This window comes from Myripristis murdjan, chromosome 9 (assembly GCF_902150065.1).
Source record: "Myripristis murdjan chromosome 9, fMyrMur1.1, whole genome shotgun sequence".
Lineage (NCBI taxonomy): Eukaryota > Metazoa > Chordata > Actinopteri > Holocentriformes > Holocentridae > Myripristis > Myripristis murdjan.
In genome coordinates, this window is record NC_043988.1 from 13,363,126 (window position 1) to 13,387,549 (window position 24,424).

The window sequence follows — 24,424 nt, forward strand, 5'->3', positions numbered from 1 at the left end:
TTCATTCAGCAGCTTTATTTATTAACTTATTTACTTATGTGGTTTTGTGCAAATCTCAGTAAACACAGCTGAGAGAAAGAGATGTGCTTAGCAACAAGTGCTCTACTGTTCAGTACATGACAATTGGCTTGGCTACGTAAATCACCGTGACCCAGATATGATATAGTATGAGATCTCCTTAAGTGGTTATGCCTTTAGCTCCAGATCTCATGTTTATTAATCGGGGTAAAAACAGGTGACTAACATTTTTTTATTTATACACTGGCGTTTAAATTTGTGCTGGTCTCCAGTGACTACCAATGTCCAGTAAATTCAATTTTGTTGAATTAAATCAAGACATTTCCTTGGTATCCACCACTCGCTCACCACATCCTGTCATTCACCTACAGTATATGGAGAATTCCCTCAAAGACGTCTTGTTCTCACAACACCCAGTGAAATAAAAACATTCTACACTGCTGTTTCATTTAACATTTAAAGCCCAGAAAAAGTATACAGTACTGCAGAGAATTATTACATTTCATAGATCATATTACTCTTGTGTATATGGCATTATTTATTTTTTTTACATAAAAGACAGTGTCAAACAATATAAGCAGATACTGGACTGTGGCAAAGCACAATAACATTGGTCTTTCAATCTTCACAAAGAACAAAGCTCTTTTTGAGAGTTTATTGACTGATAAACTGATTGTTCAATTTAGAAACGGAAACAAGATGGCACCATGCAGCAAATAAGGCTACGGGTTTCTACAGCGAATAACTAGCTAACTAAATAATAGGGTTGAGCTTTGTTCACTTTCCAGCTGGGGAGAAGGATTTTCGTTCTACTCTGATACACTGCGAGTCATTATATTGCATAATAAACCTGAACGCTGATCACTCAGCAGCTGAGATGCATTTTCTACTCCCTTTAAAACTTGAAACAGATTCCTCCTCAACCCTGATAATTGCATATCTATTTTGGCTAGCCGTTATGGTTTATGGAACATACAGTGTGTGTTGCTATTGCTAGCTATCTCTACATAAGCATCTACGGTGGATGAGGGTATACTCTACTCTGTGCAGCGATATCCTCGTCTACGTATCGTACTGTACAGCGTCGATACGAGGTAGCAGAGATTCATTCGTTTGTAACTGTAAACCATACAACTTAGGAGAATGGCAAACCTACTGATATACAGTACAATTTGACAGAACAACCGTCACAAGGTAGCAATATTGCTTTGGGCAACAAGTCTTATTGCTGGCTTATTTTATCACACCTAAATGGCTCAGAGCTCACATCAAACAGCTTTCATATTTTTCCCAAGTATTTGACTTTTCGCAATACTTTACGACTATGCTGTGCCTCATTCTCCCCCACCAGCCCATTCAATCCTAAAACTTAAGTCCTGACGATTCAACACCACGGCAGACTGCACCCCTCACCCATCCAGAGAACATCATCCCCAAGAACAGGGTGTCTGCAAGTTTCATCAAATCTAAGACTTTCTGAATGCAACATAAACAGAAATATAAGGCCAGTTTTGCCATTGAAACAAACATGAACACTGAAAAGAACAAACAAATAAAAGAATGCCACAAGGAACCAAACTTATTTAAGACTTGTAAAAGCAAAACAAGGACTTAAAGGTTGCAGTTAACACTATTCAACAACTTGAGGCATCTGAACACAGGTAAGTAAAACTTGAGATATGTTAAGACTGTTTCAGGACCTGCAGACACCCTGCATCAAGACCCTTTGACCTGATCTTGATGTCACTGGGGCTGCTCTTTGATCTGGTGCTCCCTAAGCGCTCCAGTCAGGGTGGCTGTCCACACATGCAGGGCCGCCCCGGCAGAGAGGGTCAGGAAGAGGAGGAAGGCAACTTGGAAACCGAACCAATCCACCACGCCTCCGGCCAGGGCGCTGAACATTAGCTTCCCCAGCACCTCCAGAGTCGCGAGGAAACTGTAGTGAGTTGCCTGGAGGGGAAGGAGAGTGAAGGAGGAAGAAAAGTGAAAGAAGAGGAGAAGAAGAACAGGGAGGGGGGAGATATTGGTTTGAGGAAAGAAAGGATAGTAAAGTTGAGAATAGTAAAACAGTTCATTATTGCCAAGTGAAGGGAAACACGTTAGCAAGGAGGGGAACACGGAAGAATGTGTTCTTGGTGAAACTTGTGACTCTTTTAAATCCTGTATTTTTGAAGGACAGCTCATCAGCTGATCTGTCCTTGAAACAACTATGCAGAAAAACAACTTGCCTGGATAAATAAAAGAGGAGGGGAAAATGTATGATTTTAAAAGTTAGGGAGCAAGCGGAAAAGTGGAAGAGGAAATGACAGGAACACAAAATAGAAGACCGGGCGGTAAAGAGAAAGCGTGAGATTGTGGTCTGAGGATGGACAGAGGCCAACAGGAGAGGAGTATCTGATCCCAGCCTTACAGCTCCAAAGGCAGAGAGAGCGAGAGAGAGAGAGAGAGAGAGAGAGAGAGAGAGAGAGAGAGAGAGAGATTATCTAACATCCCAGCCTCTTCCATCTGCCCCACAGCACAACCTTCAGTAGCTCGCAACAACAAAACAGAAGGTCTCTGCTGACACCTCTGCTGGTTCCCACCATATGCACTCGACAAACTAATAGCGAAATAAATAAAATTTTATGTCCGATTCATCCCTCCATTACAAGAAATGTCTTTGATCCTTTCCTCATACGATCCATACCTCATATGGATCGCATATTGTGCAATTCTTAAATGTCATCAATTCAGTTCTACACCAATTTGATTCTAGTCACCACGACAACACAGTTTTGCAAGTGAGATATTCTGATTTGGAAATATTTCAATACGTCATACACTTCTACACTAACCTGCCCCAGGAAGGAAAAAAATTTGGTTTTGCCGTTTCTCTCGACATTTTATGACACAACACTAACACACCCATCAACCATTTTGAATCCCAACTCATCATCCTCTTTTTTTGTATTACAAAGGGTTCCTTTTTGGGACAAAATGAAATAGTTTGAATTTGGTGTGGATGGGAGCAGAGTTTACAGTATCTGGTCCCAGGTCTGTGTGAGCAGGCCAGGCTGGGCAGAGCACCGAGAGTCTGTGTGACCACAGCTAAGTGGAGTGCCTTTATTCTGAGCAACTTGTTTAACAGATTCTGTTTCTCTCTCCTGGGGATCCTTAACAAGCACTCACACTATCAGCTTACTGTCACTGGATACCACCACCTTCAATAACACACACACACACACACAGGCTAATGCGCTCCGTTTTGTGTGTATCCAGGTGCACGCGCACATACACTAACACACACCCACACACTCTAAAAAGCTATATGTGTCATGAGAACCTCTCAAATTAACCCCCAGGTTATCATGGTTTTCATCATCAGAGGCTGTGATTAGTTTCTATTTCCCATATGTTATTTATTTTATTACTAAGTGGACCTGTTACTCTGTGCTACAGTTTTGTGGGCATTCTCTGTGATTTTTTTCCACCCTTTCTTCTCCACTTTAAGACCGGCAGCAATTTAAATGATAATTTGTCACCTTCACAGATTGATGGAGTGACGTCTGTGAGGTTGTGTGAACAACGATCACCTCCAGGCAACCATGGCCCAGTTACGACGGGGACAAAAGGAGTTATGTCAAAGAGGAGGGGGGAGAGAAAAGAGAGAGAGAGAGAGAGAGAGAGAGAGAGAGAGAGAGAGAGAGAGAGAGAGAGAGAGAGAGGAGGGAGACACAGTGGAGAGAGAGCATTTAGAGGAAGACAGAAAAGATAGAAAAGGCATGGAGTGAGGCAGTGGGAGGGACAAAGCCAGTAAGAAGAAGCAGAACAGAAAGGAGGGGACAAAAAGAAAAAGGGCCAATGAATGGAAAGTGGGTCTGCTAAGACCGGTGAGACTCTCCAGGTATGAACAGCTGATGAGAACTGACAGGTAGAGTAGATGACAAGGGAATAGGTGATGATAGGTGTGGTGCTGTATGTCAAGGATCTCCCTCTCCGGCCCCATTGACGACCAGGGGAAATGATCTAACACTGCAAAATAGGACAATTACAGCAGGACAGAGGAAAGGGGAGAGGGTGGAAAGAGAGAGGAGAGAGAGGAGCAAAAGACAGAGGGAGGGCAAAGATAGATTGTGTTTTATCTGTTTCTTCAACCAAAGGAGATGATCTAACAGCCAAGGAGTAAGATGAGCAGCGTGCAACATTAGACAGAGAGAGAAAGAGAGAGAGAGAGGGAGAGTAAAACACAGAGGAAATAATGAGAGTGACAGGCAGAAAAAACAGTTGGCTGTTTTTTCGTAGGCTACATCACTATTACATAACAACAACAAAGCCAAAAATGGTTAATTTTTTTCTTATATATAGTAAATGCCCTAACATAAAATAATAAAAAAAAAAACATAGCAGAAAAAATAGTGGGGATGCAGTGAATCCTTTTTGAGGCTGATACCGATCTCTGATAACTTCCATGCCAAAATAGCCAACAGTGATGAATGATATGTATATTTATAAGAATTGCAGTACAAATGCAGATGTAAGCTTTTCACATTGGCCTATTTTAAGATAAAAGTTTTTTTTGTTGTTTTTTAAACAAAACACAATCATTTAGATTGTTATTTTAATAATTTTGCTAACTTGACAAAAAAACTTCACAAAATACACAGAAAATATCAAGTCCACAATCACCTGCATAATGGCAGTAAAAAAAAAATATTGGAACAAGATGGATATTGTGTTTTAAAGTCGATCTCAGCTGATACCATCCCTTAAAAAAACAAACAAAAAAAAAACAGCTGAATACAACTTTAATTTTGGTCTCCAGAGTGACGTAGGTCCATTTTACCTGAATGCTCTCCTCGGCCCTCTGAGTGCAATGCATCATGGTAGTGAAGGTGAGTGTGGTGATGAGGCCGCCAAGGAAGTGCTGGACACTCATGCTCAGAACAGCCATACCTGAGGGAGGGAACAACACACACACACACACACACACACACACACACACACACACACACACACACACACACACAGACACAGACACACAGAGGCAAATAGTCAGTAGAGACATGCTCAAGGAGGATGAATGAAAACACGGTGCTCTTCAGTGTGTGTCTGAGTGTGACTACAGTAAAATGTCATAAAAAAGACATTCTTTTCCTGAAATAGGCTGAAAAACTATCGATTTTACACCGCTCTCCGCTCTGCTACACCGCTCACTGTACTCTATCCTATCCTATCTGGCAGTCAAAGCAGGGAGACAAAGCAGAGGGAAAGAGTGAGCTGCTGAAGTGTCTCCTCTGCTTCCTCCTACACCCCCCCACCTCCCCCTCCCCCTCCCTCTCCCCAAAACACATGTAGTGTATCCTCTGAGGGGAACCGGCGGAGCGGTGTTAGCGGGGAACACAGAGGAACCACAGAGCCTATCTGTCTCTGCTCCCACTAACACTGAATTATTCACTTGAGCCGCCAGAGTTTTTGCCGAATAAGACTCGTCTGTCAGCGACACAAGACTGCGAGAGTCACACAGACACACCGACTGATCAGACTGGGGGAGCAGGAAGCGGAGGGTTATCATGTAATATTGAAAATTTTGAAACTGAATGTTTTTTTTTTTTTTGGGGTTCCATTTTCCTGAAATCTTTGTTCTGGGTTTAAAACGGAGGGGGGAGAGGCCTCAACTTTCAGACTGAGAGGCTTGATAAGGGAACAGACGACTCCGGCGGAGATGAATGGCGCAGATCTGAATCCCAAATGCGTTGGCTGTGCAGCAGAATCAGATGTGTCATTCAGACATTAACAACTGAATGGCTCTCTGGAGAAGAGCGTGCAGAGGGTGACTGACGTTACGCTCCTGTCTATCAATATCCTTGCCATCATCCACTCTCCCACTGTATCTCTCATGTTGATCTGGCCCAAATGCCTGTGCTGGAGGCCAGTTGAGGGTGTCTGGCTTATTTTAGTCTAACTGCTTACAGGCTGATAGGCTCCAGGCTACCAAACCAAAACTCAAAACAGGGAAAGGGGTCAGTAATTCTGCAGAATTCACAATTCAACGGGCAGATCTACAAGCAAATTACAGTGAAGCAAAACAGATATGGTAAAATGTTATCATATTGATATTATGTAATCCTAACACACCTGCCAGCCTAATTGCCATGATATGAATATGCAGCTTTCCACATTTCCACCCAGAAAAGGCAACAAACAAACATCATAAATACACTTCTGTATGTTTTTACATGTATATGTGCTTGTGCTTGTTTATGCAATAAATTTGTTTACTCACAAAAATATTGTAAACCCCTGACATAATTAGTGTAATATGTGCATGTGGATTCATGTTAGGTTAATGATTCTGTGTTTTTGTGTTTATTCAGGGAACCAAAGGGTCAAACAGGAGTATATGTATATGTGACATTGGCATCATGGAAAGGCTTTACCATTTGGTTTTAATATGTAAACATTCAGGGTTCAGTGGATGCCACGCGGTGCATTCATACACTATTCATTGGGCTGAATCACAAACAAACAGGGTGATTCTGGTGAGACAGGCCCTCTACTTCCACTGGCCTCATCACTTGTGCCCCTCTGACACAGGTCAAACCAATTTAAGGTGCTATAGGTTGCAATTTAGCATTAACAAATCATTATACAAAGATTTTGTGACATCAGTAAACCAACAAGGCCGTTGCCAAAAGACATTGTGTGCTATCAGCTGGTAGGAAATCTGCTGCATTGCTTTATGGCACAAAACAGGAGCCACACAACGTGCACATCCTAGTCATGAATGAAAAGGGTGGGTTTTTTGGGAAATGGGGTCTTAATTTTGAGCAGCACTGCCACAAACAATATGCACTGGCATGAGACAGAGGATACTGATCATGATCTTGTTTGTTCATGGGAATTACCACCCAAAGTATAGCAAGTGCTTTAAAGGCCATGACCTCAGTCATTTTCAAAAGTGTTCCTGAAACATTTCATCTCAGAAAGTGATGTGTGATTATTCCAGCAATCACAACTGCATGCTAATCAGCGCCTGGATTGGTTGTGCCAGCTGCCTGTAATTAGTTGTTACTCTCATTTTACCAGGTAAACCAATTTTTTACTTGTAAGGTGTGTTTGACGTCACTGGAAGAGTGTTGTTTCACCGGCTGCACAGACACTTTTTGATTGACATTGTCATTGGTAAAGTTAATCACACATCAGTGAACTGTTTCAGGAAGAGTTTTGAAAAAGACACAAAATTACTAGGGACTTAAAAATGCCTATCATATGATATCATGAGTAAGGATCTGCCTAAAAATCAAAAATGTTCAATGTTTGTGTGTTCCCTGCCTCTGTATGTGCCAATTTATCGAGCAAATTAAATATTATATTTTTGCAATGAAGCAGTCTCCCATCTCTCATTCTTGATTGGCATTTTCTGGCCTTTCGGGAGCTCCTTGTCTAACTAATCACTAGTGGATTTCTGTCTGCCTGCCGCCTCATCTGTGACTGTATTTGTGTCTGTTTCTCACCTTTCATAAGTGGTGACGGCTCCAGCACGGTGAGCAGGGAGCTCTGGAAGACCATACTGATGGTTCGCAGTACAAACACTCGTCGCATCAGAGACCCGATGCTGAGGAGACACCAGCGAACAAGGCAGTTATCAGACCGACGAGCACTAACACGTAGGTCTGAGCATATTGATGAGCAGGGTTATATCTGCTGACAGCGTTTGCAGGCTAATATCATTAAACTTAGAGACATGAGATGTCTTCTTTGTCACACACAATTACTCGCGCACACAAACAGATGCACAGATGAATGCCCATGTTTGCATGCACACGCACTCACTCACTCACACACACACACACACACAAGCGCATGCAGTAAGTAAACAAGTCCCCAGACACTAATTGATTCGCTGTTAGTGTAAGAAAATCATCTCCCTGTGGACTTGGCTCATGACGTAATCAATAACCTAAGGAGATCCCCAGCATGAGGGAGATAATTAATCACTGTTAAAACTTGCACACAAATACACACTTGTGTGACATCAGGGATTAACAATGCCAATCACTCTCCAGAGGATGCCTGTCAATCACAAGAATGTGTGTCTGTGTGTATGTGAGTATTTGCTTGCAATTTTTTTTTTTCTGCACGCACATGTTTACGTGTTAAGGAGCACTGAGGAAACTATTAAAGCTTCACACACCCCTGCTTTGTCTAGTCACTGCCAGTGTTAACATAATCAAACCTAATCCGCCAATTAACCCCGGCTGACCCCGCTCACCTTGTGACTGGCTGATTTGCTTGTCATTGTAACACTCTCTGCTAACTTCTGTCACATGTCTTGCTATTTGTATAAACAGTTTGATTGATTGTGTCGAATGAATGTCTTTGTGCTTAGTAAATATCTCGGCTTTTCACTGACTTTCATCCTCTGGTCATTACTACTACTGTATTATTATTTGCTTTTCTTTTTTGCAGCCATTAATGATTTATTCCAAGAGACTACAGATGAAAAACAGCAATTTCAGATAACTCAGGGACATTTGTGAAAGTGTGTATTAACAAGCCCTTTCAAAGAAACTAACAAAGTAAACACATCTTTGTGCAGTCGTGAGTCTTTACAGATTAGCAGAATATTTTAAAAGCAATAGAGGAAATGAACATCGTGTGGGAGAATTGTGAAGAATACACTTTTTTCATAAGTACTTCTGATATGATAAAAGATGCCGTGCAGTTTTCAAATACAACACAACACTGACCTTAAATCAGTTTGAATCTATTTCTGTTACATTCTTGTTTTTCTATTTCTGCACCAAAACATCAAAACACTTTACTGTTCCTCGCTTTATTCTCTTCGTCGGCCACTTCTGCTCCTTCGTATCTTCTCCCCTCTCCTGCCGGCCATTCTTTACCTTTCTACCGGAAAACCAATCCTGCAACATTCACATGCTAAAGACATTCTTCTCTCTCCTGCTCCTTTACCCACCGTCTCAATGACAGCCTTTCATATCATGCTCTCTCAGGAGATGCTGAGGTGTGTGTGATTGTGTGTGCGTGGGTGAGTGTGTGTGTATGTGTGTGAGTGTGTGTGTGTGTGTGAGTGTGTGTGTATGTGTGTGAGAAAGAGAACCTGCCTGGCTGCCACCTCACACGGGCCGGGCCCAGTTAAGAATAGCCGTGTTCTCGGGTTGCCGATGGCAGTTGTAAAGGGGGTCACTCACTGACCACTCAGCCGTTTCTGATGGCGGAGAGGATAAACCTTCCAAATGAGCTTTTAGAGGTGGGACCACAGCCTAGTGGATGGGCCTTTGTGTGTTTGTGTGTGTATAAGAGATAGATGGGGAGGGAGGGATAAGGAGAGAGAGGTGTTCATCTGATACTAAAGCGCACACCGCCATGCTACCAAAAATACCCATATTAACAAGCCATTTACATGAACAATTCATCCAAAAGCACGTGAGATAGTTTCACACTTACCCCTAGTGCAATCTACCTATCAAGATCAACTTTATACATCTGCCCCCAATTCATACTGTGTGGGGGTAGACACACACAGCCTGCCAGTGTTCTTCAGCAGCAAATAGTTCCCAATGAAACTCTTCACCTCTGACGACTATGGATCATGCTGGGTATCTATGTCATTGCTTTTGGAAAGAGCTGTTGCTGTTGAGTTTTTCCACGGGTACATTTTTGATGGTTTAAGCTCAACAAATAAATACCCATCCAGCCCCACTGTACTGGGGTGAGGGGAGATAGGGGAGATCGCGGCAGCCTGGAAACCTCGTCAAATCACACAAACTCATTAACGGATGTGGATTGCACCAAGAAAAAACTAAAAATTCAACTCCTAGCAATGTATGTTTAATGTGCTGATTAATAATTGTGTGAATACCTGTATCTTACTGCATCTATTAATTTCTCTTGGTTAACATTGCTACTGTACTTCACATCAAATCCAATGTAACCAGAATACTAAGATTGTCCATTGTTTATTGTGTGTCTATTATCTATCTGTATGTTGTCCATATTATAAGGATATCTGGCCAATATCTTATATTCATGGAAAACCAGGCCCCCTATTAAAAGCTTTAAATAGCTTCCTTAGGGTGACCCTTTTCACACATCCGATTGTGTAAATTTTGTTGTATACACCATGTATTGTATTGTATTTCCTGGATGATGTGTGAATAAACTAAACTAAAAAGCGAAAGTAAGGAAATATTTTCTTGGAAATGTTCCTTTAATCTAGTATCGAGTCTTGACATTATTGACTTGAAACAAGTTAAAAAAACAGGGTGAGATAAATGCAGTTGTTTCCAATATAAATTATTTTCCAATTTCCTGCTTGCTATGTCTATCAATGCATACCCATCTCCTTCACATGATATGTCAGACATCACAGATCAGATTTAAACAAATCTTGGGGAAATGATTCATCTCCCCGCCATGCTTCATCATATTCAAAATTACAGACTGGCTCAAGGGAGCCACTTCAATTACAGGTCAAAACAAGCTGGCATATGTATTGCTGCTGAGGGACCGCTTCATTAGTTGGGGCAATATATTTACTTTTGCCTTGGTTTACCTTGTTTTTTTTTTTTTTTTGAAAAATGTAAGTATCAGATGAACGCTGTCTGTCTTTCCCTTTCTCAATGTATGAACATGTTGCTGCCGAGTCCTTGTCAAATGAGACAAGACGAAAGAGTAAAAGATAAAAAAGCTAATATATGACAGGACTTTTGAAACGGAAAATCCCCCCCCTCCACACACACACACACAAAACAAAAAGTTTTGGTGGCCTTTGGTGGCTTGCATTGTGTTTGCAAGTGTCACTTTACAACTGAGAGAGAGAAACCTGGGAGCCAGCTGAGAACAGAGCGCAAGGACAAAGTGACTGACACATGCGACTCTATGGGCATGCAAACACACACACAAACAGTGCCTATATATAAGCAAAAACACACAAATGTGCACACCAAATATGCACACATGCACGCTTCAACTTCAGCTCTTCATCACTGTTACATCTAAGCCTTGTATTGACAGGACCGCATGCTGATCCTCTGTAGTAACTGCAAGCAAAGTTGCTTTTGCAAATCTAACCAAATTTCTTGATGTGGATTTAAAAAATGAATGTGGCACCATTTTACCCCCATCTATCTAAAATCTGGGCACGGTACATTTTGATCTTGTGTCATTTTTTCACCATTTCTGACAAACCTACCAAATGGAAAGATGATGGATGGCTATTTTGTTAACTGTGGGCTAATGCATGGTTGGGAACCATCACACTCTCATCCATAAAGGCATTGTTGTTATTTATAGTTCCCATTACATCACACTGGCCACAGGCAGGACACATGCTATAATGTGAGGCTAGTATAGACAGACGTAAAGCTTTATGCCCCAATGCTTAGGCACAAACAGCATCATACCAATGCAGTAAAAAGGGAAACATGTAAAGATTAAATACAACCACATGTTCAAAATGAGAAACTGTATACATGGATGATATAGAATTTTCTCTAAATGCTAGGGATGCACCGGATCGCCATTTTTAGGATCCAGCTCGAAACAGGATCCAGCATTTGATGTAAGGTACCTAAATAAATAAAAGAGTTAAATGTCATGGAAGTAAGTAGGTTTATTGCTTTTGTTGAGTAAAAACAGCAGAAAGCAGAGCAGCGGAGCATATGGACGGTAATTAGTGTTGCATGTCAGTCTCTGAAGGAAGTAAGCATGGACCAAAATGATGGTATGAGTGCAAAAAAACACCTGAAAATGACCTGAAAATGGGAACATTTTAAGCTTATCTCTGGCTCCAGTGTTTGTGCCCAGCACAGACCTGTAATCTGATCCACACAAACAATGTGACTTAAAATACTAATGTTGTATTTTCAGAGCTCTTCTGTTTTCACGTCCTTCTGGTGTACCTGAACTGTCCACAGCATCTTCCATTCACTCAAATGTCCCCCTGTCATTCTCATTAAAAAAACAAGGATGGTCATCTAGTGCTAATTATTTGGTAGAAGTTATCAGTTCGGTTCACAGTCGCTGCCGCAGTGTGCCAAAATTAGAATCAGGTCATCATATTTAATTCCACAGTGATAGATTAATGAGCAAATCTAACATCTTACGCATACTATCTGTCCCTGACAAATGAATTCCACTCAGTGATTCGCCGTTATCTGCTGAGGCCTGTCTCTGCGATCAAGGTGTGTGTGTGTGTGTGTGTGTGTGTGTGTTTGTGGGGGTGATGGGGTTGCTGCTCCTGCTGCTCTCACACCACACACCTCACACAGGGGGTCCCTGAGCTCTCAAACAAGGCTATGTTTACTTCAATTACTCAACACAGAAAGACAGACACACACATACGCGGGCGCGCGCACACACACACACACACACACACACACACACACACACACACACACACACACACACACACACACACACACACACAAGATGGCAGTACAAAGTAAGAAAAAAATGCAGTAAGAGGAAGAGGAGGTGAAAATCAAATACAGAGAAAAAAATAAAGGAAGCAGACGAAGAAAAGTAAACTGCAGAAAATAAAGAGGGCGTGCACATAAAACAGTTTGAGCAGGGTGAGGAGAGGCGGTGATAACATCTGATACCACGATGCACGCAAAGCAGTAAAATACATGTGATTCAGTGTACTGTGCCATATCAGTGTTCATGAGGCTACACACAGGTAAGAACATATCATTTTCCCCCCTTATTTTGGTATTTTGGAGGGTACTTTATTTTACTGTGAAATAATACAATCAATAATACAATTTCCTTCTACTGCTGGCTGTATGTTGCCTGTAATACTGGTCAAATGCTACTCTATTTTTTCTAGCCCAGTGCACATGGGGAAGAATTGATCATCACTGGATCCCATGAATCACCTACAATGGCCCACTGGGGGCTGTGGTTAAAACTCAGAGACAAAAATGTGAACCTGCCGAAAAGCATAAAAGGGTGTGCCTACTCCTAATTAGCAGGGGCTTCCTTACATTTTTATTTGCACAGGCCTGTTGTGAATTTTCTGACCGTGGTGTCACTGAAAAGCTTTCCCAGGCATCTCACAAACACTGAAAGTGTAACAAAACAGTGATGACAAACACTGATGATGATGCTGACAATGACAGTGATGCGGATGATGATGAAGGTTACCTGAACTGCGCGAGCAGCAGGCCTCCCAGGGAGGAGCCACAGATGGAGAAGCCCATGGCAATCACGCCGTTCCAGAAGCCGAGCTCCCTGGCAGTCATGTGGTGGTCCAACAGGAAGAGGGGGAACATGGTTACCGCCCCCTGTTCGCCTACATGACAGGGAGATGGATGAAGAAGGGGAGCAAGAGAAAAGGAGAAGAGAAAATGGAAGAAAGCAAAGAGGAGGGAGAGAGAGAGGAGAGAAAGCCTGTTAGATACTGCCATACTGGGGAAATGCTGAAGGCAGTATTAGATGTTGTGGAGAAAATATACCAACAATCAAGACAGACCAAAGATTTAACAAGATGTATGTCTCTGACTAAGCACTACTATTTTTCACAGGAAGATGAGAGAGACCTCCCAAACATACACGCCTATTCCAATCACTGTCAACTACGATGCGAGTGTTGTACCAAACTGTTTAGCCTGCAAGACTAGACAACATGGTTTTCCTGAGATGACGACTGCAGAATCAAATACAGCACACCAAAACGCAGCACACCTAGGCCTATTCCTGGAAAGTGTCAATAATAGATGCCTGACAAGAAAAAGAATACCCTCAGTCACTTTATCAAACGGGGGCCTAGCACTTTTCCTAAAGCACGAGAAGGAACACACAACAAAAACGCGAAAACTTCCGTAGATGAAACGGGCCTCACAAAGACCTCTCAGTCAAAATAAAAAGTTTCTGTCAGACAGTAAGACTTTCTCTGTGTGGCGTTCAGCGTGGGGGTAATGTTCTGCCGAACGTTACAGTAAAATATTCAGTGGCGCCGACTACACGCCATTATTATATTAATGGAGACTGACTTCAGAAAGACAGCGGGACCAAGGAGCTGCGTGAGTGACAGCTCGGCTCCCAGACTGCTGTCAAAGACGACGCAACACAACCAACTACTCACTCACTCAGCCAGGAGACAAACAAAAATAGAGAAACGGGAAGGGGGAAAAAAAGACAAAGATGAAACAGAGACTGAAATGAAAAAAAAAAAAAAAAAAACAGAGGAAGCTGCAAAGCTCCCAGTGATAGGGAGTGCAGCAGCAGAACGTGAGTGTCACTGCTCTGACAGTGGTGTGACAGCCCAACTCCACGTGTGATAGGAAACCTTAATTCTCTGTGTAGTAATCACCTCTCTCCCACTTCACTCTATCACTCATATGTCACTGTCAGCACTCTCAACACCTGATAAATACACCCAGCAATGACTTTGGCCATAAAGTTAATTTAGCCTGAGTCAATCAGTTGTGCCTGCAGTGACTTTCCCAAACTATGTGTCCTACTGATGTGACTGTTAGAATAAGAAAAAAAATGTATTGGAGAAAGGCATTTGAGCACACAAAGACCATTCACCACTGAGATTTGAAAGAGGTACTTCACATCACAGCAGACATCGATGCTTAGCCTGAATGGTATAATAGAGCCCAGTAGCAAATATTCAAGATTTCTCTTGACCAGGTGGGCTACCTTAACTAATTGCTTAACTGTCTCCCATCCCATCTGGTCTAGACATTGGAAGAAAAAAAAAAAAAAACACTGCTGACATGGCTATGCCTCAGGTCTAGCCAGTTGTAACCAGACATAACAAATGTTCTGGGTGAAAGCTCTGGTTTTAATGCAGTGAAAATGTCTGCCTTTAACATGTATACTATAGTTGAGAGTATATACAGCAATTAGATGCTGACAATGCACATAAGCAGGTATTTTGGCATGAAGATACAGCAAATTACCTGCAATGTTCAGCATTATTTCCCTGTTGAGAAAAATAACAACTGCCTGTGCAGATACAATGATAGCATACTTGTGATTTTTTTAAATTATTTATTAGCCTAATCTATTTACTCATTTATTCATCAAAATAAAACCAGTGTTTTTCTGCTGTGCAGACCTTAGGACACTTAGGCCTCTCGTGTTAAAGGTTGCATGAATAAACAATACTGAACTATGATGCTAATTTGACTTAACCTCACACAGCCAGCTGATCTCACAAGTTCATTTTCATTTGACCCATAAAACCATCTGTCCATGCTCCAACCAAAACATTAATGGAAGCTGCAAAATGGCTGGACCAATCAGTGTCCTATGAGGATTTACAGATGTGTCTTAGGTGAACACAAAAGCGAGAAGCTACAGTCGAGCTGGAAAACTGATATGCTTGCACACTTTTACCATCACATTTGCTGCAGGTTGTTAAGCTTCGGTGCTCTCACTCTATGACATATGGTTCATCCTCAGTTGTATAAATCCTGACCTTAAGTTGAATATGATCATAAACATGTTTCTTTTTTGATATGTGGATTGAATTTTAGAATGTCAGCCTCAACACTACCTTATATCAAAAAGAAACAGATAGGAATACATCCCCCCTTGCAATCAATGCTCATCCCAGAGCTCTGAAATATAGTTTACTCAAAAGTCTTCTGTAGGCTCAGAGGCCTATGTCACATTAATGAGGAATTTATTGCAATTTAAAAAAAAAAATTGGACAGAGACCACTCTCCACAGTGTACTGGTGAGGCTTTCCTTGAGTTCCATTTTCTAAACTCCACTCTGATTGTTTACAAAAAAAAAAAAAAAAAAGTGTCAAAAAGATAAAGGTAACCCTGTCTCCTGAACCACCACATAGACCCCTGAAGCCTACATCCTCAAGAACATCACTCTAAAACACCGACTAATTCTGGCCTCTGACCAAGCCCAGCATTATAAGGATCCTCCCCTCCTCGTCTATAGAAGAGGTCCTAACTTACGCAACAAGCTGGTGCAGGCCAGCATTAAGGCAAGTCCAAAACAGACTCTTCCAAAAGACGGGAATTACCCATGTGGCAACTGTGCCAAGTGCACAACACATGGAAAACTGCTGTTTTTGGACATCCATGATTGGGCAAAAGTTTTCTTATGCTTTATCATATGCAGCATAGAAATGTGATTTCTTTATTAAAATGCCCATCTGATAGGATTTATATAGGTACAAGTACATGCTAAAATATAGGATTAGTCAGCACAAGAGCTTCATCAGATGTAATGATGTGAACTGTCCTGTTATCCATCCATTTTGATGAATTTTCACACCACATATCCTGGCTATGATTCCACGGTATCGAACACACTGAACTACCAAGAGGGGGAGATATGGAAAAAAAACGATATGCCAAAAGGAGCTCTATTAGACTGTTACTTTAGATACGCTTCAGCCTATAGGCCTCAACAAGGACTTTGATATATATATCATGCTGTAATCCAAGTTGTTTCTTTTCTCCACACCATAGATCAGTGTTTTATTTTTGTTAGAGATTCTTGTTTTTCTCATAGATCTGGGGATCTCTGATTTATGACAGCTTAAATCTGATCCCTCTAAAAGCCTGATGTACTATGTGAGGAAATATTATATATAATTGGCACTACTAGAAGGTGCTTCCTGACTGAATGTTTTTTTCTATTCACTGTGTTCCACCCCTTTTTTGTTTTGTACAAACCATATGGCTTTGATTTGTATGCCTCTCAGTACTCCATACAGAACTAAAAACTACAATTTCCAAAAGGTGGACCTTCTACCACCAGGGCGTGCACAGGTGTATTGCGTACTGTCAGTGATTGGAATGGAATTGGCTATTTTTAACCACCTGCCCATTATTGAATCATCTATGCTCCGATGATGGTCTGATAGACCCAAAGCTCAAAATAAAGAGAAATGTGTGCAAAAATCTCCTCTATCAGTCTGGACTCATTCATGCTTGTTGATTTAGCTGGGTGGAGAATACAGGAATAAAAATCAGGAATCAAAATCTGAATACAGCTGTGCCAGGCTAAATTTTACTAAGCAATGACATAAAGGCAATATACACACATTTTCCTCTCGAACTGGATCTGAAAATTTGGTGTTGGCTGAGCCTGACCTAACAAGCCTAAGTCTTTGTACTGTATTGGATTATATTTCCCTTACTCTTCACTAATACAATTAGATCCTTTGAACAGTAGTCACATTTTAATCTCTATCACCCTCAGTGCTAAACTGTTTTGAGTTGTGTTGACACTGTTTTAACAATATTAGTTGTGATAAAGTAAACATTGGCAGCAGCAGTACCCATGATGCCTGGATTGTTTACCCATGGTTCTGTGCTCCTGCGCCTCTGTCTGCCTGTTGTTCAGCTCAAAGCTCGGAGCTTTCACAGTCCTGCCTTCAACTAATTATTTCCTTAAAGAGGGGGGTGGATGGGAAGGGGGGGCATGCAGACAAACACAACAAGGCTGATTATTCCTTTCTATAAATATTCTCAAAGCAACAATTGTCCATTTCAGCAGGGATTTCATTAGACATCCACAAAGATTAAACAAGCATGGAGGGGAAGGAGAAAGGGTAGAACGAGAGGATGGGGAAGGGAGAGAAAGAAAAGAGATGGAGAGAAAAAGGAGAAGAAGAGAGGGATAAACAGAGGGGAGAGAGGAGACAGTAGGTGAAAGAAGGGACAGGGGGTGTAGTTACAAAGAAGCAGGTAAAAGAGCAGGAAATGAGAGATGTAATGCACAGAGAGGACAAGAGTTAGACATGATTGGAGAGAAAGAGGAGCAGCCAGGGATGAAGATAACTAAAGACAGAGGGAGAGGAGGGGGTCAGATGAACAGAGACATTGTTAGGAAGTTAGCGAAGAGGAAACAGAGGAGGGCTGGCAGGCTCAAAGAAAATTAAGTGTTTATGTTTATATGAGAGAGCAAGGGAGACAGAGAGAAAAAGAGAGTGGACAAGAGACAAAAAAACAGTAAAAAAGAAAGGAAAAGAGGTTATTTGTTTTTAGTAAAATAGCTGTGTTTAACCTGGTGCTACAAATACATATCAGCATCAGTGAAACACCAATAAATCATAGCCTCTATCAGACTTTACAATACTAAGACTTTTCACTGGATCATCTGGATTACTTTACTACACAAAGGAAAACTGCTTTAAGGCACACAAAAAGAGGTGTGCACTGTTCTGCACCACAAACAGAGGTAAAGTTCAGAGTTTTGAAAGACAGTAGGTGGTGCAATGAGTGAAAGGCTGTGCAAAAATCCTCTCCATCATGCTTATCTCTTCCAGTAAAGTCATATATAAAACAAACACACAGAGTCTCACTTGTCTCATGGTCTCATTTGTTTATGGCGACGATACCAAGGTGATGTACTGACATTTAAAAATGCTGCATGTAAAACCTTTAGAAGTGCACTATGCAAGACTGAGTGTATCGTTGAGGTAGGAACTGTTTACTCTCAGCTGATAAAAAAAAAGTAATACATTCACGTAACTTATCAGTGCATCAGGTCAACAATAAGAACCCTGTACACTCAACTCAACCTTCAAATTTTGTGCTTTTTCCAGTTTTTTCTTTTGCCAGTTGAGTCTAAAGGATCCTCAATTCAGTGTAGTTGTACACAGGCCTTGATTACACTTGTCTTTTCATTGCTACTTTTGTGATTGGATGCACTAGAGTGTAACCTGACTTGACACATCAGTGCAATCTGCCTGATCCGATAGTATTTATTCCACTATATGTACAGATAAATTGTCTGGATTGAGACCATATGCTGTCTATACCTCACTGAGATCCAAAGTCAATGCAAGCCAGGCCACCTCAGCATGTGGTCTCGCTGATTGGATTCAGACACAAGCAAGATCTGATCTTGGAGCGTATACACTTGCCAGTTAATTTGTCCTGGTAAAACCAGATGACAAACATTGCATAGAAAAGACAAGTGTAACCACGGCCAGCGCACCATTAACCTGGCTCATTAAGGACAAACTTCTGTTTATGACAAGACAGAAAAAATAGGGCTATATGTGTGATTGTGTGTGTGTGTGTCTGTGTGTCAGGGGGGTGGGCTCCGGGCAGGAAAGGGGCGAGAGGTCGATGAGGACAGTGGGGTTAAATCCGATGTCCCTTCTGCAGCTTAGACAAAAGAGCAGGCAGATCAGGGGAGATCACTGAGGACACCGAGTCATCCAGAGAGCACAACAGCAATATCACTCCCCGCCGAGGGCATGGTAAACAGAGATAGGTTCACACACTGCACATGCTTTAGGATGCATGTGCACACACACTTACGCACACACAATAGCATATATGTTTGCATACATGCACACACACACCTTTCAACCTCTCACACTCCCTGAGGACACAATAGTAAACAGAGTCTTGCTCATACACATCTTCAGTGCACACATTCATAATGTCCCATGCATATCCCATGCATGCACACTCACTAGGTGTCCCTGTGGGTCCATGCAGATGTCAAGGAGTTCTCTGTGGCCCTCAGGGCTCATGGCCATGGGAAAATACTCTCTACAACTGGGCAGGAACATGACAACTATCTGTCCAACTCCACCCAAACCTGGTTATGGTTACTGAATCGGTTTTGTCTGTATCTGTCATCTGAGAGACAATACAATCTCAATAGTCAGTCAGAAGAATGGCCAGGCAGAGCTGATATACTGTCCTCATCAACAGAAAGTCTCAATTAATAGCACTGTGTGAACAAATACTCTTGACTGATGTAACACAACAATAAATAAACACACTGTGCAGGGGCTTGGTTACATTACATCATTCAATCTGTGCTGCAGAAGCTTCTTTACATAATATTTTCCTAAACTTTTGGACAGTAGACAAACCAAGCAATGACCATGCAACACCAAACCTGCTATTAGCTGAATTGGAGACCAGGCATTTCTGTCAAATTAAACATCTAGAATAAATTATATTACATGAAAGAGCACATACAGAACTGTTTTTTTTTTTTTTCCTAATTTATATATCTCCCTCTTAAACTGTACATCTCAAGGTCTCAGCATGGATAGATGTTTTTTTTTTATTTATTGCCATCTCTCTCTCTCTCTTTCAAGGCACCATGTGGTGGTTGTTCATTAATTCATCCCCCCTTCAGCCTCCCTCCCCGCAGCCCTCCTCTTTCCCTCTGGAAAATACCCCCCACCCCACAAGTTTCCCTCATCTCTCATTCGCTCTCTTCCACCTCCCTTAATCTCTCGCTAACCCCCCTCAACATCACTGCCACCCACCATTGCTGTCACCCATGTCTCCAAAACGATTCCACTGACTAGACCGTGGCTGCCGTTGCATTACTGGGAAGCAGATTGTTATATCGCAGTTGGACTGGGCAACACAAAAAAAGACTATACTGTTTTCTCACTTCACATACAACTCTGCACAGTCTGCCTTTCTCTCTCTACATCCATCCCTCCGTCCACCTGGTCACTTCCCAGAGGAAGCCACCATCAGGGTGACCCCTCCCCAACCCGTCGGCCCTTCCGCCTCTCAACCATCATTGACTTCCCCCAGGGCTCTCGAAATGTTGAAAGCACCAGCGCCAACTTCCCCAACTCACTGCAGCGGCACTTAGCCTCAGGTATGCACTTATTCATGTAAAATCTTATGTCACAATTTCAGGTTCCACAAGTAATATGTAACGTAAGCATGTATGGCAGAGTTAGATTCAATGCTCTTTCAGATTTATGACAGACTGTTGGATAAATCATGTTTTCTTAGTCAAAAAAAAACATTGCAGACAAGTACTAAATATTTGGTCCTGTGCAGAGATAAGTTTTACTAACTAACTTTTTTTCCACAGAACCTGGGACAGGTAAGTATAAGGATTTCCTTGGATTTCTTTCTACAGGTACATAGGTTCAACAGTAGATGAATTGCATGTTACTTGTTAAATGTATAGGACTAGTTAAAGATTTTTAAGGTCTAATATTTATAAAACTGAATTGGAGACATTTTAAGGTTTAGTTTTATTTTAAGGTGCAGTTTAAAACAGATTTGCGGATGAGAAAAGATGACAAAACCACAGTAATATTATTCCTCAAACTGTCTCATAATGGTGATAAATTTTGACTGTAACAGTTAGGATAATAATCTGGATTGTTATATTGGCAATAACAGCACAGCTTTCTTTTCCCTCCGTGTGACACCACCAGGCTAACATGATGTGTTAGTATGTTTGTATCAAACGTTCTGTCTTGTTTGCAACCCTGAACTTCAGTTGTTTGCCTCCCTACTGGCCTCCCTCTGATTTCAACTCTCCCTCGCATTTTCCCTCACTAGTGCCCACTTCCCTCCCTCCCTGGGAGTCTACCCAGACAGTTCTCCCATCATGCCTGCAGCCTCAGATGGCACAGAGGTCATAGTTCAAACACGAGGCTTATTCTGATTGGTCAGCGGGTTGGACAGCGCAAACTCAGTTTCATTCAGAGTTCATTAGGAACGAAGGAAAGAGAGGCATCTGTGCTTGTGTGTGTATTTAGAGGGGGGGTTCAGACAAGCAGATCACCAGTCTCACACAAACATACTCACACACCCCTTGAACAAAAACAATACTGTCTCACATATGCAATTATGCTGCAACATCTACACCAAATTTAAAATATTACACAATATTTTTTTTCCAAAAAGTGGGAAATATTCTGGATACTGCAGCATGAAATGCGTACAAATGATAATGCTATTGAGCTAAATCACGACAATGAAAAAGGTGATTATTGCTGTAATTGTGTCTATCAACTGATGTCGATCCTTTGTGTGTGTGTTTGTGTGTGAGAGAGAGTGTAAAAGGGGGGAGCTCCCTAGACAGATTAGGGGGTCCGGCCAGTCTTGATGTTTCATCTAGCAGTGTCGTCTGCTGAGGCTCATCCGATTACCGAGCCACCCTTAACTCTCTCTCAATCAGACACACACACACACACACACACATACACACACCAAGTAAAAACAAAGGCATATACATTCATATACTTACACAACAAGGGACTATGCAAATGTGAAAGGACAAATGCATTCCCACCACCCACCCACCCACAAACAGACACAAACAGACACACACACCAACATGATGCGGCGTCTTCCATTTCAGTTTCCGAACGCCACAGACACAAAGACACTCTAATCCTTACATAATCCCCTTCTGCTACCAAACACAAAACTCTGGCCGCACCAACTCTCTCTTGCGCCCACACACACACGCTCTATCGTTCCAAAACTACTTTACAATTATTGTTTCTAAAAGAAACAATCTCATGCAAATGCAAACTTTTTAAATCAACTTCATTTATGTTTAGAATAGCAGTGCATTCTCCCTCAAGTTCACTAGGGTTATAAGTAGAGATGTGTCATACCATAAACAACGGCTTTAACTTGGTCTGAGTGACATTTTTTCCTTTCACACAGACAAACTTCTGTGAGTTACACTCTGCCCATTAAATTCCTGCCAATGCTGACCCCCTCACTCCTTCATCAGACTCATTCCTCAGCGTAGCCTTCATGGGCACACCAACAGAGACATCTAGTGGTGAAACATGGCTCTACGTCTGCCCTGTCAGGCAGGAAACACTGTTCAGTTTCAGACAGACTTCACACAAAGTAGAGAAAGTTTACAATTGGACTCACGCAAAATTTTCAGGACTGTAGCTTTAGGAGCAGTGTGTTGAGATCATAATGCCAACTGGCCTGCAATAGCTTCAAAGTACTTGCTCTAGTCAAAAATAGTCAAATAAACTCAACCTGTGCACATTTTGTGCACAGAGTGAGTGTACAGATTTTTTTTTGCAAATTTACACAGATGATTATAATATTAAGGCTAGGCAGTAAAACTTTATAATTAACCATTTAATAGATGACAGTTCCCAGTATGTGAGTTATTCATGTGAGCAAGACAAATAATTTTTACATTATCATGTGTTAGTCTATTAGTCAGACTCACCCAGTTTGTATGTGAGCACATAGAGGACGGTCCAGGGGGTGCCGGGCACTGCCAGCAGTTTCCTCCACACCCTCCATGGTCTCATTGCTTCTGCTCCCTGCCCTCCCCTCCTGCTGCCATCTGCCTGCTGGCCCCTCCCGGGCTCATCATCCAGCACAGGGGCCCCCCACACAAACAGAGCCACGCCTGCATACACAAATGTCAGCAGCATAAACATCCAGCCCCATCCAGCCACGTCAATCACAGCCAGCAGACCCCCTCCAGCGAACACTGAACCAGCTTTATACCCCACCACCTGGGCTGTGTTTCCCAAGCCCAGTTCCCCACGACCCTTCAGCAGCCCCACCGCTGCCCCATCTACAGCGATGTCCTGCACTGAGGCCAGGGTGTTCATGGCCAACAGAGTCCCTGCCACGCCCCAGATGTGAGCCTCTGGGGCCAGGGCAGAGCTGGAGAGGCATGTTAGCGCCAGCCCGGACACGGTCCCAACCAGCCAGCGACGCTTGGTACCAATCCGGTCAACCAAGGGGGCCCAGAGCACCTTGAGTACCCAGGGGAAGTAGAGGATCTTGGTGAAGCCGATGCGGGTGAGAGAGTGGCCAGCTCCGCGCAGGTAGACAGGCAGCAGGGAGGACTGCAGACCATAGGGGATGCCCTGGACGAAGTACAGCAGGCCCAGGAAGACTAGCTTGTCATTCATGATCTACCTAGGAAGTGACCCACTGAGAGAGCAGAGACTGCAGTGGTCCATTGGTCAGGTCATTGTGATTATTTTGCTTGTGGGGGAGCAAGTCAAATAGACTGGTGGGCTTGGAGGAGCTGTAATAATCCTGTAATAAAACAAAACAAGAAAGGGAGAGTTCAGGCTGCAGAGTTCAGGCTGACTGACGGTAAATTTACAGCCGGCTCAGCTGTCAGTGTGACGGTCACGTCACGACTAACTGACCAACTGAGGAGCTAGCTTAACGTTAGCCACGTTAGCTAGCTAGCCCACTGTTTGTACACAAACACACTAAAACCACTATTTTTGTGTACAGAAACGTGATGTGCAGTTTGGTAGTGTGCACACGTGTTTACATTATTTTATATTTTGCCGAAGCACAAGCTTGACTTTGCGTAGTCGGCATTTGCCGACAGCTAACTTGGTCATAAAATTAGCTGTCAAACTGAATGGCTGGCTAACATTAGCTAGCTAGCTTGCTGTCAAACTAAAATCACTCCATCAGTAGCTAATCAACAGAATTGTTCATCTTGTCGATATTAAACGGGGTTATGCTGCAGTCCATAAAACAGTCGCAGATAAGAGAACCAGTGACATACTGAAAAGACAGGACAGGTTAGCGTGGTGTTAGCTAACCGAAGTTGCTCCGCTTGTTTACAGTAGTGGTCTGTGCTGGGTTGCCAGGTTGTGCAGTGGCTGCAGGGCAACCCCCCTTCTACGGCCGGCACACTGAGTGAGTGAGGTGTCCTCCTGCGC

At 42.4% G+C, this 24,424-nt stretch overlaps 1 protein-coding gene across 2 annotated transcripts; it reads right to left on the reverse strand.

The window, feature by feature from the left end:
- Nucleotides 1-24,424, reverse strand: mfsd3 (major facilitator superfamily domain containing 3). Of its 2 annotated transcripts, none has more exons than XM_030060911.1 (6): nucleotides 24,268-24,424; nucleotides 22,948-23,777; nucleotides 13,168-13,315; nucleotides 7,512-7,612; nucleotides 4,841-4,950; nucleotides 1-1,968 (listed from the first exon to the last, which is right to left on the reverse strand). In XM_030060911.1, exons 2-6 carry the CDS (start codon nucleotides 23,645-23,647, stop codon nucleotides 1,762-1,764), a joined length of 1,266 nt encoding a protein of 421 aa, XP_029916771.1. In that variant the 5' UTR covers nucleotides 23,648-23,777; nucleotides 24,268-24,424; the 3' UTR covers nucleotides 1-1,761. The 2 variants fall into 2 exon arrangements, with proteins under 2 accessions (XP_029916771.1, XP_029916772.1); XM_030060912.1 differs by having other exon boundaries at nucleotides 24,305-24,415.

Coding starts and splice junctions, on each gene's coding strand:
- mfsd3 (XM_030060911.1), bottom strand. CDS start 23,647: ATGAATGACAAGCTAGTCTTCCTGGGCCTGCTGTACTTCGTCCAGGGC. Junction 13,316..22,947: donor TGTGCTCACATACAAACTGG/GTGAGTCTGACT, acceptor CCTGTCATGTAG/GCGAACAGGGGGCGGTAACC. Junction 7,613..13,167: donor CTGCTGCTCGCGCAGTTCAG/GTAACCTTCATC, acceptor GTGTCTCCTCAG/CATCGGGTCTCTGATGCGAC.